At 43.7% G+C, this 17,502-nt stretch overlaps 1 protein-coding gene and 1 long non-coding RNA gene across 4 annotated transcripts in view; both read left to right on the top strand.

Annotated features, from left to right (window-relative positions):
- The first annotated feature begins 721 nt into the window (after positions 1–721).
- Positions 722–2,097, top strand: LOC138685862 (uncharacterized). Its single transcript, XR_011325244.1, has 3 exons — positions 722–1,112; positions 1,492–1,687; positions 1,799–2,097. It is a non-coding gene; the product is annotated as an uncharacterized lncRNA (long non-coding RNA).
- A 3,261-nt stretch (positions 2,098–5,358) lies between these two features.
- Positions 5,359–17,502, top strand: part of VPS54 (VPS54 subunit of GARP complex) — a 54,272-nt gene continuing 42,128 nt past the window's right edge. Inside the window, exons 1-5 of one of the 3 annotated variants that reach the window (XM_069787461.1) lie at positions 5,359–5,512; positions 5,967–6,078; positions 9,892–9,967; positions 16,020–16,181; positions 17,048–17,289. In XM_069787461.1, the coding sequence (XP_069643562.1) occupies positions 16,046–16,181; positions 17,048–17,289 (378 nt within the window). In that variant the 5' untranslated portion in view covers positions 5,359–5,512; positions 5,967–6,078; positions 9,892–9,967; positions 16,020–16,045. Of the gene's footprint in view, positions 5,513–5,966; positions 6,079–8,287; positions 8,374–9,891; positions 9,968–16,019; positions 16,182–17,047; positions 17,290–17,502 lie in introns of all 3 variants that reach the window. The other 2 variants (XM_069787462.1, XM_069787460.1) reach the window with 2 other exon arrangements.

Below are 17,502 nucleotides of genomic sequence, written 5' to 3'. Positions count from 1 at the left end.
TAATGCGCTGGCAGCACTGAGTCACACTCTCCTGCAAAGCCGACGTGGCCCTTGGCAATCAGTAGGAAGCAGAGATAACTGAAATGCTGCAGTCAGAAGACTTACCATAAAAGCATACTTTACGGACCTAAGTTGTACTCAGAGAGGTGGATGGACAACACATCAAGTGAACTATGGTTGACTGACTCACAATTTCCTCACCAAACTCTGCTGGTAAAGCAATGGGGGGGTTATCGGCACTGTCAGCATGTTCAGGCTGAGAGAAAGTTCCTAAGACCAGCCACGCTGCGTGCCCTGGGGAAGTTTGTCATGGTTTAAACCAGCCTTTCTTCCCAAAGTCACTAAAAATCACCCACTGAGTATCCTACAGTCCCTGGGGGGCAGGAGATATCTCAGGCTGGACTGGCATTGTTACTGCCACTGTGGTGTTTAGCCAAAAGATGACAGTCAGAAAAGCAAGCAGCAGGAGGTAACTGCATGTCTGTCACCCTTTCCTTCTGGTCCACAAATATTATGCAGCATTAGTTTATTCTTCCCAAGGGGAACAGAGGGCTTTGCTGTTAGTACAAAATGCAGCAGAACAGTAACAACATATAACTTGGAGATAACGTCAACGAAGCATAAGGTAGAAAATCAAACAATTCTGGCAGAAAATCAAACAATTTGCTACTTTCCCTCTGTGAGCAGATAACAAGACTCTCTTCATTGCAACTGGAAAATATTAAAGGTCACAGGAGGGTGCATGGCTAAAAGGTCACTTTGAGGGCATGGTTTTTCCCTGTCTCTCTGCCCCAATTAATCATTGTGGCTTTGAATGTACCTCGCTGGTGGAAGAGAAACACAGATCTGACGTTTTCAGCCAGATCAGTACTTCCTGGGCAAATAGCTCTACATAAGGGTCACTTCATGCTAAGCGAGTGATGCAAAATTTCTTTTTAAAGCTGCTCTGAGCAATCGACCAAGATGAACCTGGCATGATGTCTCCCCAACTCGGGTGAAGATGCTTCAAGATCGGAGATCTGAACATCACCAGCTGAGCACTGAGGTCAGTCCTGCACAGCTGGACTTCGCTCTGGCTCAGCTTGTGGACCAAGACTGGACACATTGCAGCGGTGAGTGTATCAACCCATGATTCATCCAAGGGAGGCACAGAAAATGGTATCCATGCTGCAAGCACTCAACTTCAGCATCAGACTAACCCATAAGGCTGGAGAGGAGAAACGGTTTACCACCAAGGCTGTGGGAAGGGCTTTCCTTTCAAAAACAGCGGCTGTAGTTAATAACCACCCACAGCTGCTCCTCTGCTGGGGACTCCCTTTCTTTTTGCCTTTCCCCTCCTTTCTCATCCACTCCCATCTGTCTCTTTGCCAGTGGGAAGTGGTTATGTAGATATTCCCAGGTCCCTTTCTGGGAAGTTAGACTACCAAAACCAAAAAATGAACACGATTTGGGCAAACCCAAACTTTCCGTCTCACTTGCATGTGCTTGCAGGAGCCATGGGGACACCCCCAGCCAGCTGGCAGCAATAGCATGGCAGTGAGGCAGGAAAGCCATCCTCAACCCACACAGCTGAGGACCTCTGTCTAAGACAACAGTAAGTAACACAAAACAGAACTGCAACAGAGGACAGGGCTAACATGGCCTCTGTCCCTCCCACAGCCTCTCTGATTTCATTGACTTTATCCATGTGAGTGAATTCCGCAAACTCAGTCTTTCTGCAGTCTGGATCTATATACAGCGATCAGTTTTATGGCACGCTCACAATCTCTCACTTTATCGCAACTGTGTTGTGTTTTAGGGATTAGAAGACAGAAAGACTCCAACTAATGTGATCCCCAAGAAAAAAACCAACCAAACAAACACCACATTTTCCCCATGAGGAGCATGTCGAATATGTGCCTGCAGTCTGAACGTGGCTGAGGCTGTTAAGGACAAAGAGATTTCTGGCAGGTAGTGGAAAAGATGCTATGAAAATATTGTGAGTGAGGTTTGCAGGTTGCTGGAGGGAAATTCCCATTGGCTTCCTAACACACATTTAATATTTAACGTGTTTTCTTTACTGCTTTTGCTGTTACAGCTTCCAATGAAGCCTGTTTGAGCTGTGCTGAGCTGATATTAATTCCAGCACCTCAGAAAGCCAAGAATGGTATTTTGAAGCGTGAGAAGGTACATCTTTATTTTCTAAAGCATGTCTAGGAAAGGTGCAGTGAATGCAAAGACAGCGCAGCAGCAGTGGTGATGACCACTGACACCAAAGCCAAAAGTTACAAAGTAATAGTAATATTAAACTATTACTTCTTTCTGCTAGTGCCACATTTTCTGCTTTTTAAACTCATTGTATAAACCAGTTACCTCTTGCAGGGTAAGGCAAGAGATCAGATTTGATTGCAATTTTGCATGCAAAGCAGCAAATGGTGCTATTTCCACCCACATCAGTGTTTCCCAGACCGTCACGCACACGTGAGTGGCAATCAGCAGGCTAGGCTGAGTAGCCAGCACTTCGGTCCACACATCAAGCTGTGCTTTCAATAAACTTTGCAATGAAAATTTCGGTGCTGTGCGAGTTGTGAGCCACAAAGACATTGTAAAAACTGCCAGGAATAGTCTGATGCAAAAAGCTTGAGATCCACAGCAGCAGTTTTCACTCTCCAGTTGTTGCGGCTTTGGGTGTTAACATGAATCAACAATAGCAACAACAACAAAAACACCCAAATCTCCATCTGAGCATGAAATGACCACTTCCAAACAGGGCTGGAATGTTTTGCTTATTGGAAAACAGCTGGACTCATACTGTAAATAAAAGGGTTGAAGTTGAAGGTGATGCCCATGCCCTCAATAAATTGTCACGTTGCACAACTAGGGCTGCAACATGTGCAGGCTGAGGCTCCGATTATGTCAGGGAAGGATCCTGGACTGATCTCCACCGTGTTCTCACACTTCCACGTGGACTGTGGATGAGTTTGTTTGACTTTGTAGCATCAGGCCATCCGGGGCCTTGCAGATAGGGAAGTGAGGGGGAAGTAATTGCAAGACAGGCATCTTAATATCCTTATTTGTCCTCCATGGCATCACTCAGTATTTCACAGTCTGAAACCTGGGGACCCATGGGTGCACCCAGATGCGTGGTGGCCTGAGAAAGTGAAAGCAGGAAAACTGCAGCCACAAATTTCCATTGGCCTCTGAGGGTAAACGCTAATGAAATCCTCCCAGCTACTTCTCTCATGTGTTTCCTTCTGCAGTGTCCTAAGGTCTGCAGGGCTAACAGCTGACCTGAGCTCCCACAGGAAGATAGCTGTGTGCTGGGTGGGAGGTTCCATGTCTGGGTCCAAAAGCCATGACTCAGCCTAGCACTCAAATCCGTGCTAATGCAAGGTGGGAGAGTAGGCCCACTGGGAATGGCAGCCCAGGTGTCTGATACCAGCAGCAATACACAGGTGTGACTACCTGTGTCAGTCTTGCCGCTGGAGGCAAAGCAGTAGTAGTAGAAACACAGCCTTGAAGTGACATAGAGGCATGCAGTTTGCCCTGTGAGCACAATATCCATGCACCTGAAATGACAGCCTCTACTGTGGGATGTACAACGGCTTGCTTGCTGATGGGTCCGTGCTTTAAATGTACTGAATATGGTTATCCTTTGGGATAAACCTTTCACAGCCTGTGGTAGCAATGCTAGTGCATATCTTTAGCCTGATGCAGACTTTTGCCATGTTGCAAATGAAGTCTGGTGGGAGGAATGAAATGGGATACTGCAACCGCAATATGCGGCCTTCACAAGACAGCGTCTGGAACAAAGCAAATAATGTCCTTAATGCAGGGTTGTGTGGGGAACAAAGTGTCTCCACCGTTCTCTTGTATTTTCTTCCTGCTATTTATCTTATGTGTGTATGTATGTATGTCTCTCTTCTGCATCTACAACTCACTCCTTCTCTTGCAAAAAGCCCAGCCTGCTGCACCAGCGACTGGCACAGGGTTTGTTACAGGTGTCAGCAGCTTTCTGTTGCCACTAGTACATTAGTGACATGAGAAAAAATGAAGTCAGGAGCCTGCTACGTGACAAAGAGTGAACACAGGTCATGTCAGACACATCTCTCAAGGAAGCCATCGAAGAGTCGCTGTGGCTCCCAGGCACCTGATCCTGGTGATGGCCGTTTGGGATTTATCAGTCAAGAGGCTGCAAAACAAATTGTACCCAGCAAACATCTGTCAACACTGACTACCGAGGAGCAAAAAACCATCTTCAGCCCAGCTGGGGTGACACCAGTCTGTCTGGTGTCTGCGCAGGGGCGGACGCAGAAATGAGTTAGCGAGCTGCAAGCTGGGGTGTGAGCCCACAGATTTCCACATACGTGCATTTATGCGGCCCATAGCCACGTGCTCACGTGCCTCTGCTCGTTAACATGAATGGAATTACTGCTATTAATTAATCAGAGCCTCCCTGTGTTTTAATACCTTTTGTTGACTGCCACAGGACTACAGCCGAGAATTTAAGTGTGTTTAAGGCACAATCAGGCAGGAGGCTGTTATTGCTTAATTGGGACGTAACACGTCCCTGTATTTCAGCATCTTTTGTGGCCTGATGAAGAATTACAGCCTAAATATAAGTCTGAATAAGAAGTTACCAGCCAGGGGATTGCTGGGAACAATGCCCCATTAAAGTCTCTGAGCGTGACCACGGCCACCTAGCACAATTCCCCCCCACCACCACTGCACAGCCTGGCGGCCGTGGCCGAAACCCGTGCGGGAGCAGCTGCCACCATGGAGCGGCCCTCCACGGCAGTAAGGGGACTCTGCTCCCCACACCAGGGGCACTGCTGGGGTGCCTTTGTGGGACCCCTTGCACTCCAAGATGGCGGCCCCTTGGCCACGGGGCACTTGTGGGCCCTCTCAAATGCCAGTGGCTCACCCGCGGGGCGGTTGTGGGGCCTCCCAAATGGCATTCCTCAGCTGTGGGGTACATGTGGTTCTCTCACATGGCAGTGGCTTGGCTGCGGAGCACTCGCGGGGCTTCTCACACCCCAGGATGGCAGTGCTGTAGCTGTGAGGCACTTGTGGGGACCCTCAAATGGCAGCACCTTGTCCGTGGGGCCCGCCAAATGGCGGCGCCCCGGCCGTGGGGCACTGCGGAGACCCTCAGCCCCCCAGGACGACGGCGGGGAAGGCGGGTCCAGCCGCGCCCCGGGTGGGACGGCGGCACGCCGGCCCTGCGGCCTTCCCCAGGGCGGGCCCCGCGCCAAGAGCCGGAGCCGCTCCCCAAGGGGACGGAACCGCAACCCCCAGCGCGGCCGGGCAGGCGCAGCCCCTTCCGCCGGCCGCGGCGCCGGCTCCTCCCCCGGGCGGCGGGGAGAGGCGGTGCCTCGGCCCCTCCCGCCGCCGCCGCCGCCGCTGCCGCCCGGGCCGCTTCCTGCGCCGCGCCGCGCCGCGCCGCCCTGCCCTGCCCTGCCCTGCACGGCGGGGAGCGACGTGTCGCCGCGGAGGCGCCGCGCTAGGCCGCGCCGCCCGCCCGGCTCCGCAGGTAGGCAGCGGGGAGCTCCCCGTCCGCCCGCTGGCTAGGCCCGCCGGCGCAGGTGCCTCCCCGCCTCCGCCCGCGGCCGGGGGGCTTTCCCGGAGAGCGGCCGGGAAAGTTGAATTTTCCCGGGTGGCCTTTGTCTTTGCGGCCCGGGCGCTCCGCGGGGCGAGGGCTGGCGGGGGCGGCTTGGCCTGTGTGGGGGAGAGGAGGGCGTGAGGGAAGCGGTGCCGACTTCGAGGCGGGGGGGAGTGCTGCCCGGTTCTCCCCTTTTTCTGCCAATTTACGTTTTGCATTTCCATGGTAACCCCCCGGTGGGAGACGGGCGATGTCTGAAATCGGTGCCTGTGCCTGGCAGGGAGGCGTTGAGCCTGTGTGGAAGTGTCAGCGTTAAGCCAGGCTTTCCCGGGCCGCCCTGAGCACGGCTGTGGCGGCCCTCTCTCATGTGGGCTCTCTTCCGCAGGTCACTGACACGCCGTCCCCAAGCTCTGAGACCGGGCAGTTTTCTGTACGATGCGACGGGGAGAGATATGACGACGGCCTCCCCGAGATCCTCCCGGCGTGTTCTCGCTAAGGTACGGCCAGCTCCTCCAGCATGGCTTTTGTAAGCGGTTGGCGCTGGTGCGGGGAAGTAAGGTTTGGAGCAAGTATTTGGGGTTTTTCTCTGCAATGCTGGCACGTGGCACCCAGGTTAACAGCAACCGGGATGGACTGGGATGTGGAGCGCTAAAGATTTGTTGGACCCAAAACCCTTTTGGGATTGCGATGGTTCCCGGGTTTATAGACGATCCTAAAATTGTGTGCGTAGACAAACGTCACTTCTTACCTTTCCTTACTGTAATTTTTCAAACACGGTGTGTCCTGTGGAGAGAAATACCCGTGTGTGTTTGTAAGATATCGACCTTCTGCACTCTCAACAAAAAATTGACTTTCTCTGACTGTCCAGTTTTAGCGTTAGTATTTCCTTGATTCTCTTTTTCTTCTCTGTAATATTCTCTAAATACTTAGGATTTTTGTTGCAGAACATTGAGCGATCCCAAACGTGTAAAGTACCTGTTTTAAAGTACATCAAAATATTTATTTGACTACAGATTTGTATGTGTGGGGTTTTTTGAGAGTTTTAAAGTGCAGGTGGCGTATTGACTTTGCTGTCTCACCTGTACCCTATCAGATGGAATCCTGAATGAAAAGAAGTCCTATGGACTTCCACACAGCTGTGGCCCTGTGCAAGCACAGCTGCTTTGCAACCGTTTGAAAAACTGCTCTTACTAAAAAACCTGACTGCAGTGTGTTAATTGTTGTAGTGGCTGTAGTAATTACTACTTTAGCCTGAGAGCCAGTGTGACTCCCAAACTGGGAGACAAAAGCTATAGTTCCCTTGAAATCCTCTGGGCCTAGGATGGTGCTTCTGTTGGATAGGAAAACAATGCCTGAAATGAACTAATTGACAGGAGATCTATGGCTGTCTAAGCAAAAGCTGCTGTGCATCGTGTGGGCAGCCTCACCAGTGAGGTCTGAAGGCTGCATGCTGAGAAGCAGCTCTATCTCTCCCATCCCATTTGTCAGTAATAGGATCTGTCCTGGGTGTCCCTGTGTCTTCAGTACCGTCTTTCGCTGTAGTAGTCTGGTGCATGCGTGGAGGAATTTTGCCTTCCTGTTGACAGCACAAACCTCATGGGAGGAGAAGAGGATGTACATTTCCAAGGTTGAACAGGAATATTGTTTGCCTGAGAAGTATCAGGAGCCACTAGAGAGAGTGAAGAAAGCAGACCGCAGACTTGCTCTTTGGCAGTTTGAGTGGGAAGAAGTTGGGAAATGGAATCATGTAGGTATCATTTCTTCTTTTGGGGCAGCAACTCTGTGTAGAAGCCACTTCTGCTTTCTTTCTTCATACTTTTGGGGAAATTAGTTGCTGCGAGTTTCTCGAGAAGAGTGAAGGGCCATGAACATCTTATCATCATCGTTCCATTTGGGAGGCTCAGTTTTCTTTTGGTTTCTGTTACTTTTTTTGTTCTTTCTTTTTTACTTTCTTTTTACATTTTATTTTGTTTTTTCCTTGTCTTATTTTATTAATGTAGCTTAAAGAGGGAAAGGGTAAGCATGAATGGATGTTCTACATGTGTATTTCTGAGGCCTCATATGATTAAGTCCAGAGAAATATTTACCAGCACATCTAAGATTTGTCTTCCCCATATTTTTAACTTTTTGCACCTACTTCACCTAGGTGCTAGGTTTTAAAAAAAGATCCGAGTATTCTTTTCAAAAGGTAAAAAGTCCTTAATGTATTTCTCTGCTAGTCAAAAATGGCAGATCCATTTACTGATCAGATGTTCCAAAATACTCATCTTCGGATGGAGAAGCAGGTACAATGTTTTGCCTATTAATCTGGTTCGTAAAGCAAAAAAAGGAGCCACTTTAGGTGTGCGTGTATGTGTGTTTAAGATAGGTTATTAGAGTTGGAGTAGCATATGTGGTGCTTTGTGATATGGCAGAGAGTTCCCATCAGTTTTACACAGTTACTGTAAGCAGCAGTGTAAGACCTTCCTTTTATTTTTTGGCATTCTAAGTGTAACATAGCCATACTGTTTTTTATGTTTATAGAAATATTTATTCTTCTTATAAATGGAAGCTATTTGAGGGATTAAAAGGAAGTGATGTGAATAGAGGTGATCTGTTTCATTTGATCTTCTGTTGGGCAGGTATTAACACCATAAGAACTGTCAACAAACACGGGTGGCACTCTCGTTGCTCACCAAGGTAAAGTTTGGATGGTCTTGTTTGCAGAGTACTTGCCCTACAGAGTGACATACTGCCTCCTGCTAGTGGACTGGCATCCTATGTCAAGACCACTTGATAAGACTTGTTATGAGGTATGCTGTGCCTGCTTTTCGATAATGCCTGGTTTCAGCTTTTTGCATAATGTCAAAACTTAAATATTTTTATTTGGCTCTTTTGTAGTTACTTGCAGTTGTTTGGGGCTTTGGTAAGGCTTTTGAAAGACATGATTCTCATGAAAAATCACATTTTTAGAAAATTAGTTTCAGATTAACAAATTGAGCCTAACCCTGCTGACGACAGCAAGTGGAGAGCCTGCACATGGAAACTTGCTCTTGACTCAAATTGCCATGAGCTTCTGTCGAGCTCCTTTCATGAAGTTAGGACCTTAGCTTTGCAATTTTTGCTCTGGTTGCACAGTTCTTCTGCCTTTCCTCAAAATGTCACTTCTCTGCGGTCTCTGCCTTTGACAGACTTCTAGCTGGAATGCCTGCCGGGCCTCCTTGATCTTTGCTCAGCTGCATGTACCTCTGTGGGGCTATATGAGATGCTCATATTTCACAATTTTCCAAGGGGATAATGCACACTGTAATGCTGATGCCTGAGGGGAAAAAAAAAAAAAAAGAGTGCAAAAAGGTTTCACTCTCATCCTGTGTGATAGTGTGGGCAACTAACCACAAGGCCTTTTCTTCTCTGATGTACATTTTTACTGCTTTGTTAGTTGTTTCTGAATGATTTTTACCACCCTTGGCATGGAAGAACTTGATGCATAATGACCTACATAGCTGTAGGAAGGTCTGTTCCTCCAGCACAGAAGCTGCCTTCTGATTTCAAATTTGTGTTCAGCATTGGGAAGTCAGGTTTCCAGATGAGAGGAAGTGCATTTGGTACATTGAGTATATCACAGATGTTTCATTTAATTGTTTTATTCAGTATCTGAATAAAAGTGAAATATTACTTTTAAGATAGTTTGTCTATAGAGAGATAAATTCCTTTCCAATTTTTGACAAAATGTTTACACTTGGGTAGTATTCTAAACAACTTGTGCATACATGCATTCAAGTAACATATTATTAAGTGATGGGGGCTTTTTGGGGTAATTTTTTCAGAGGATCTTATTCTTGTATTTAAAGAACTGAAGCTCAAGTAAAGCTTTTTTGCCTTTTTTTTTTTTTAAATCCACTGTTAAGGTGACTTCAGCTGGAAAGGGCAAAAACTGGTACAAAATGTAATAATATGAAAGTCAAATGCTGTTTTACCCTGGCCTTGTGGTCTACCCACAGTGCTTTGCAGTGGGGATGCAGCTGTCCTGTTCTTTCTTTGTAGTCGGATTACTTTTTTTCTTGCCTGTTTCCCCATTTGAGGAGAGCGTTTTGAGATGGCGTTATGAAAGAGACGATTTAAGGGGAGGGTGGTGGCATTACTTTTTAAGCTATTCAAGTGCTCTTGCTTTTCCACAGTCCCCATGATGCAGTTTGCTAAGAAAGTAGTGCAATCTGGCTCAACTCAGCACTGTCCAAGGAATTACAGAATATGCTGGATCATTAACAGTATGTGTGGCTAAGCAGGGCTGATGAGAAATGCGGATAACTCATACATAGCTTCCTTGTCAGGTTGCTTTCATCCCAGAAAGGCTAATCTGGATGGTCATCACTCATGCTAGCTCTGCAGAGAAGGTACACCCTCCAGGTGGGAACATGAGATTTGGGATCCTATTAAAAGGTGTGGAATGCACTAAAAACCATGTGTGTTTATGAATACAAATGTATGTATATTTATTAGGCTGTCAGAAAGGCTGGGCTGACACAGGTTCCTCTCCAAGTTGTGTAAGGAGATCTGATGTTGGAGTGTGCACCAAATGTAGATGGCTTGCCATGGGGACAAGTCACAGCTCTCCTGACTCTAGCCTCCTTGTCCCCCTGACAATCATCTTCTTCCTACTCTAAAATCCCAGGGTGGAAATAGGTGTTCAGAAAGAGCTTGGGTTAGCAGAACAGCTTCTGCATTCTTAACCTCATTCTCTGAAACTGCTTAAACATTTCTGCTGAAAGCTAACCTTCTTGGCTCCCCTGCTGAAAGAGGGATGTCTGTCTTGGGGCACAGGGACAAGCATGGAAATTTGAGCCCGAGGAATTAGCTGGTTGAAAGAAATTGAAAGCTTGCGTTAGTCCAGGCTGGTTCACATTGTCTTACAAAGGTGGTGTGTACTTTGCTCATACCATGGTTTCCTTGTTGCAGGGTTAAATCCTGCTGATTTATCAAAAAGAGCAGTATAATAATAGAGTGGGAAAACTAACAGAGTAAATACATTAGACCAATAACAGGCATGTTGTTGGCTCTTGAGGTCCAGGAAGGAATCCCTTGTGCATTTTTCTCTTGTAGTTATGTTTCGGGTATCCATTTTCTTTAATAAGTATCTTCGGTATTTATCACTTGTTCTAGAAATGGTGAAATATTTTGATTTGGCGTGACTTGTGGGTGGCTTCTGATGGTTTTCTATTCTAAAGGGTATTGGGTAACCAGAACAGTACTTTCAAATGCTTTGATTTCACTCTGTTGTTTCCAGACAAAGCCATGAAAAGCAGCAGGGACTTTAGCATGCCATTCATGTTCACAGAGAAACTTAGCCTTGCCTTACCTTTGGGATGTGGAGTATACTTCTTGATAATTACCTAGTGGTGTCTGAGTGTGGCTCATCGTGGACAGTGTGGAATACTTAAAGGAGAACTTGCTCAGTGTTGTGTGGTCAGTGGAAGTCCTGGGCACTTAGTGTCTCTTCTCAGATGTCACTATTTTTGAAGCCAAAATAGAGTTTGGAGAGCAGATTCTATGAATTGTATGAATAAGGGCTGGAGCTAATAAGGTCCATGTTCCTGGGTGCCCCTTGTAGTACCAGGTAACTTACCAAAACTACCAATTTAACTTGAAGGTAATTACTAGTATGTTGTAGATTTATTTTCATTTGGGACGGAGAGCACAGAGACAGGAGAAATATGTGTCTCTAGTGTATAAATTGAGACTTACTTCAGGATTGTGCTGGCTTCATAAATTCTAATTTGTATTGTTAATACAAATTACAGCTTTACAAACCAAAGTGTGCGCACATGAAAATCCCCAGTAAAAATGCTTAACTCATGTAAATCTGTTACCTTAAGTAGGAAATAGAAAATTGGTTGATAATGCTAATGGAAAACTGCCTGAAAATGAGGAAATATGAAGTTAAGATCCACAAATAGGTGAGGTTTAGTTTGCACCTTCTCTAACATTGTGTTTATATAGAGATAATACTGGATGTAGTGAAGACTTATGATCTGAAAAACAAAGTATGTGGCTAACGCTCAGAACACGGAAAGGCAGTTTCTGATGAACTTACAAAAACAAGCACGTGCTCAAGAGTTATAACCGTTCTGCGCAATTACTTCTGAGTAATAAGCTTTGTTGTGTTACTCTTCTAACTGCTAAAACCTTGTTTATGAAACTCAAGAGTCATAGCGTAGTCATCACAGGAACAACTTCTTAAAATTCATGTGATTAATATGTTACTAACTGTGCAGATCTCCTACTTTGCTGACTGCACAGTATCCAAGCATGTGGTTATTACATTTGTCATCATGGTCATTTCATTCCATGCTGTACCTTGTACAACTGTGTCATATCATAGTTGCTGAGTGTGTTACTGAACAAGAATTTTTTTTAAAGATGAAGCTGTAAGATTGTTGAATATGAAATACTAATCTTCATATGTTCAGACCGTAAGAATACCATAAGTTCAAATAATTGAAGCTATTTTCATTGTTGTGATGGTTGATTTTTAAAAAAAAAAAATTACTGTTTAGCTTCAGTAATATTAAGTTATTACAGTGACAGTGTAATTTAATGTAATTTTTTTTAAACTAAGGAAATTAGTGTGTGCAAAATAGATTTAATATATTGAAGGCATGTTGCAAATATAGCTGTAATCTTGTAAGTATTTCTGTCATTACTCTTGTATCTAACCCCTAAAGTTTTTTTCATTACATTAATTTAATACATGTTGCTAGACAAAATGTGAATAAATTATGGTGATTACTGGAGAGAACAGAGTTAATCTAACCAGGTTTTAATTGTATATCATTTAAATATTGATGTCATTAAGTTACGTAGTTGCATATTCTTTTTGCTGCATATATGCTTTTCTAAGTAGGAGGCTCAGGGGACTCACTGTTTCATAATTCATTCTGCACAGCTTGTGCATTTAACTACATTAAATGCAAGTGAAATGCAGGTAAAAGTTGAATGTGTTAAAATACTCTGTAGCCATTTTGTTCTCTGTTAACACTGAGTTTCATTTTTTTGCTATGTTTAAATGAGCAAATTTATACATTTTTGCATATTTAAAAATGCTGACTCAGAAGACTAGTGTTAGATTAATTTGTCTGTAAAATATTTAGTAGTGTAGCATGAGGAACGGCTGTTCTATTGGTGAACAAATGAAACCATTTTTCAGTTGTGTGCAGGGTTCGTGTACACAGAAGGGCTCAGGTGTAGGGCAGGATTTTTGTCTTCATATAGACTTGTCACATATTCCTTTGTAATTCAAATTTAATTCAGGTAATTCTGTCCAGTCTTCTTTCTGTCTCTGAAGCTATCCTTACTTGACTAATTTAAGGACTGCAATTTGAGGAATGCCTGGTTTTGGGCAGTACAGATGGGTTTATTCCTGTGCAAATGTGGCTGTTCATTGAGGTTAATAATCCATAAGGTCCTGACTTACAAGGCTACTAGAATAGCTGTTAACTATGAATAATTTAGTACAGCATCATATTGCATACCACTTAAGAAGGCCTTTGCCTGAGAATCCTTATATCTTGTTGAAAAACACTCAATAGTGTGAAGGTTACTGCTTGCAGTGATATTTTATTGTACTCTTTTTCATTCTATTTTAAGATTTGTCAGTGTACAAAGGCAAAGTGAATATTTTATGGTGATAAGTAATAAAAATACCTGTGCAAGTGTAGGTATAGTTTGGTTTTGAAAAGCTGAGGTATTGAGCTAGACTTTAATGTTAAATTGTCTTTTAAATTTATTTTAAATCTTGGACTGGCATAATGCAGTTAGCATTTTCTTCACTGAGATTTATGTAGAGACAATTCACATCTTAGAATATACTTTTAGGCAATACTTGATTATGGGGAAAGGAAAGAGAGATGTCACAAGATTTCAGTGCTTTCTATGAATTGCCTTAGTTGCTCATACATCTGGCTAGAGCAGACTGTGTCTCATATTACAGAGGCTTTTTCACGAGAAAAACTGCAAATACAGAACTTTGAAGCAGTTCCAAGTGCAGATAAATTTACTGTATGCCTTTAGGAGACTTGATCATTATAACTTAGCACTGGATGTGTTTTTTAAGAATGCTAAAATGATAGTGTTTTGTCATTATCATAAACTAAATTTTTCACAAAAACACGCCAGAACATTAGGGAAGAGTTTTATGAAGAAAGAAGTTGCTTTGGAAGTGTCAAGGGAAGAATGTAAGAATATGAACATGCAACAGAAGTAGTAGAGAAAAAGTTTTCTTCGGGGCTTTTTGGGGAGACAGACTGATGCTTTACGGTATTTAAGGAAGGTCTGTCAGATGTCTGGAAAGGTTTTTTCCCCTTTCTGACTACTTCCAGATTTCCATTAGTGCTCCCATTCTCTACCCCTACTGTTAAGGTTTTTTCTAGTACAAGAAAGAAAGGAATCCCCTCCAGAGAAAACCTGGGAGACTGACGTTCAGTCCTTGTGCAACATTTTTAGAAAGGGTTCTGCCAGTCTGTTTTTACCTCTTTTAAAAGTCACTTTTAAAAATACAGTGGAAGCACATTATCCTCCTTGACTTGCTGCATTGTTGGATAGAAAGGGAGAGAGGTAAGTGAACATCAGCAAAGGTACCCAGTGGGCAGAGTTTTGGCCAGAATACATGTTTGTTAGTCATTGTGGGCCTGTTCATTGGGGTGCTCTGCTATAGCTGTACATATCTTAACTCATCTTTAGAATTGTTTTGTAGGATACTTCCAACCTCATTTAGAAAGTAGAACTTTTTTTTGTCTTTTCCAAATGAGATTTGCTGTAATACATGTGATGCTGTTAGAAGTTGATGTGGTGATGTACAGTCATCCCTTGGTGCCTGCTTCAGCAATTGAAGATAAAATAGGCCTTTTATCTTTTTGTGCTCCTTCACAGCATAGTAAGTAATTTAGGTATCCCTTAAGGGTTGGTAGTTAAATGCTAAGATCTTGCTAGATGTGTTTATTTCTCCATAAAGGCAAGGATTCAGATCAGTCCCTTTGAACGGGCACTCTTTGAGCTGTACCTTATGGGGATGTTTTAATAAACTCTCAAACCTCTAATAGTTCTGCAGTTTACTACTGACTCAACTGATACTTTGATGGAAATGCAGCTTTGTTTACAGATGGAAAGAACTCATTATGTTGTTCAGCCCTGGCATAAAATTTTTAAGGCTGTTTATTTTCAAATTGGGAGCTTAAAATTCAACTGAAAATTAGTAGGACTTTCCTTACTTCCGAGCTTTTTGATCTACATTTTAATTGTCTTCTTTCTGCAAATACTTTTTATGCTGAAATAAGCTGTAGCTTACTTTAGTAGGCAGCCATGAAAAGTTGAATTGTCAATTTTCCTGATTCAAGTGATCAAATGTTCTATGCATAGTATGTGTTCATGCTTTTCTGGTGTGCTCATGCTCTTCAGATTCTGATTTGTCTGAAATCCAATTATTTCAATTACTATAAATCATTAATGATATATTGTATCTGTGGGTAGCTGTTGCTGGGCTTGTCTGAATCATGAACGTAGGTTGCAGACCTCCTCCTCTGGAAAGGAGCGCAACAAAGTGAGGGGACAGAATATCCCACCTGCACCCACTATCTTTTTCACTGCCGTGTGTAACGCACCGTGGTTAAACCTCGCGGAGCGTGGCGTGCCTTTGCAGACATCTCACAGGATGCTCTGCCCATGTCTCGAGTAGAGCAGTTGCAGGAAGCCTCTTGGAGGTGGGCACGGGCAGCTTGTGTGAGCTCCCTCTGCTGTGGTTATGCACCAGTCTTCAGGCTTTCAATCCTGGCCTAAGGCCATCATGCAGATGGGGTAGTTTTTCTGAGAGTTGTCTTACTGCTGCTAGTTGCTGCTTTATGAAGCAGTTCTTTGACGACTGAGATCATTTGTCTCTCTTTCCTTGCCCTGCCTGGGCTGTCATGGTTGTTGTGGAGTGGCAGCCCCCAGGACAGTAGAAGCACTGTGGGGGCTAGATGCAAAAGGTGATCTGCTCCCTGCAGTCACCAAAGATAGTAGGTAGGAGGGCAGAGGAGGTGGAAGCCTCAGTGTTGGTCTACCAAAGCTTCCTGATGCCTGTGAGGAAGTTCTGCTGTGAATGTATGCACTATGGCTGCGATAGTTAGGCAATAGAAGGGAAGAAGTGCCTGAAAGACTTCTCTTTTTTTAAACATATGATTTTATTGGTGCTGTGTGCAAGGACAAGCTATCCTCCAAGCCTAGAGGTGTAGGAGGAAACAAACTATGAAGTTACATTCTGCCTTTTTTTGTGTGTGTTTAAAATAAACTTTCCCCTGTTGCTGTTGAAATGTGTCAGTTAAAATGTTGCAGTTAAAAAAAATACTATGTAGCTGATGGAGTGTCATTGTTTTGATACGCTGTAACCAGAACTTTATTAAAACCTTGATATTTATTGTTTCTTACTTAGCTTTCATCAAGTGGTGATTTTATGCAATGGCATCAAGCCACAGTTCTTCACCAGTGCCTCAGTCAAACAGCAGTGATGCTTTCTTTAAAAAGGAAATGGACACCACGAAACGCTTTCGACCTGTGCAGTCACTGCCTGATGTGTGTCCCAAGGAACCTACAGGTAATGTTGGTGTTCCAGGAGAGTGAAAATGCAGTTAGATTTGCCAATCCATTTACAATTGTTCAGTCAAATTTTCTCATACACTAGATGTAGTGTACTAAGCTGTAGTCTTATTTCAAAGTATGCTGTAATTCTGTTTTATACCACCCAGTGTCCCTTTGGAGCAGTGGGAAAGCTCTCCTATTTGCAGCTTGTTTTTAGATGTCTGCATTATAGGTGGGATCTTGCTTGTGTGATTCCATGTTATAGCTAGGATCCATACCACATGCAAGAAGAGGGTATATTCTGTCAGAGCCTGTAACAGACCTGTCCAGCGTGCTTGGAGTCTAGCTGCATTACTTCTGTGAAACAGCGCAGCCCTCTTGCAGTAGGAAGTAAGAGACCAAGACCTGTCTCTAGCACTGTCATAAGTCTCTAATGTTATCGTAAACCCAGGTTTTGGTCACAGTTATAGCTGCTATGGTATACTGAAGCTTAGTTTATAAAAAGGAGTAGGTGGGGTGGGATCTTAAGAGTTACAAAATATAATGCTAATGAATTTCAACTGTCATTCCAATTGAGTTCAGATTATTAAAAATATGTTTGTGGTTGGAATTTTTTTCTCTTCAGTAGAAGCTAATGTTGTTGAGCTAAATATATTTAATGAGTGTGAATACACCACTGTGTTCACAACTCATGTTGGTTACTCTGATAAAAGAAATGCAAGTTAAAATGTTGCAGAAGGAGAATATAATGTGTCTTTTGCATAGATAATTATGATCCACTATGTAACTGTGAAAACATGGTTTGCTTAAGAACCACATTTTGGGAAAAATACAACTTTCAGTTTCTCCCCTTAACAAACTGTCTTGTCTTTTGTGCTGCAGGCGATACTAATAATTTATGTGACAGCCCATCTCTAGTTGTGGATCAGCACAGATGGACTATTTATCATTCCAAAGTCAATCTCCCAGCAGCATTAAATGACCCTAGGTTAGCAAAAAGGGAATCTGATTTCTTTACAAAAACATGGGGAGTGGACTTTGTGGACACTGAAGTCACGCCTTCATTCTACCTCCCACAGATCACCAAGGAACATTTTGCATTATACCAACAGGAAATCACTCCGGTAAGAACCCAAAATATGATGCACATAGTACTACGTGCCAGAAAGAGATTTGTGTTCCTTCTTCTAATTAGAGATTGTCGCTGCTAGTAGTCCATCATACAGTTAGCTGATAATCAATTTGCTCTTCACTGCTTGTTGGATCTTCATTAGGTATTTCTTGTTTTATAATCTCAGTATTTGTAGTGTGGAAAATGCTGTCTAAATTCTCACTAG

Source organism: Haliaeetus albicilla, chromosome 7 (genome assembly GCF_947461875.1).
Source record: "Haliaeetus albicilla chromosome 7, bHalAlb1.1, whole genome shotgun sequence".
NCBI classification, from domain to species: Eukaryota; Metazoa; Chordata; class Aves; order Accipitriformes; family Accipitridae; genus Haliaeetus; species Haliaeetus albicilla.
Note: the sequence above shows the minus strand (reverse complement) of the source record. Positions and strands in the feature narration are given on the sequence as shown.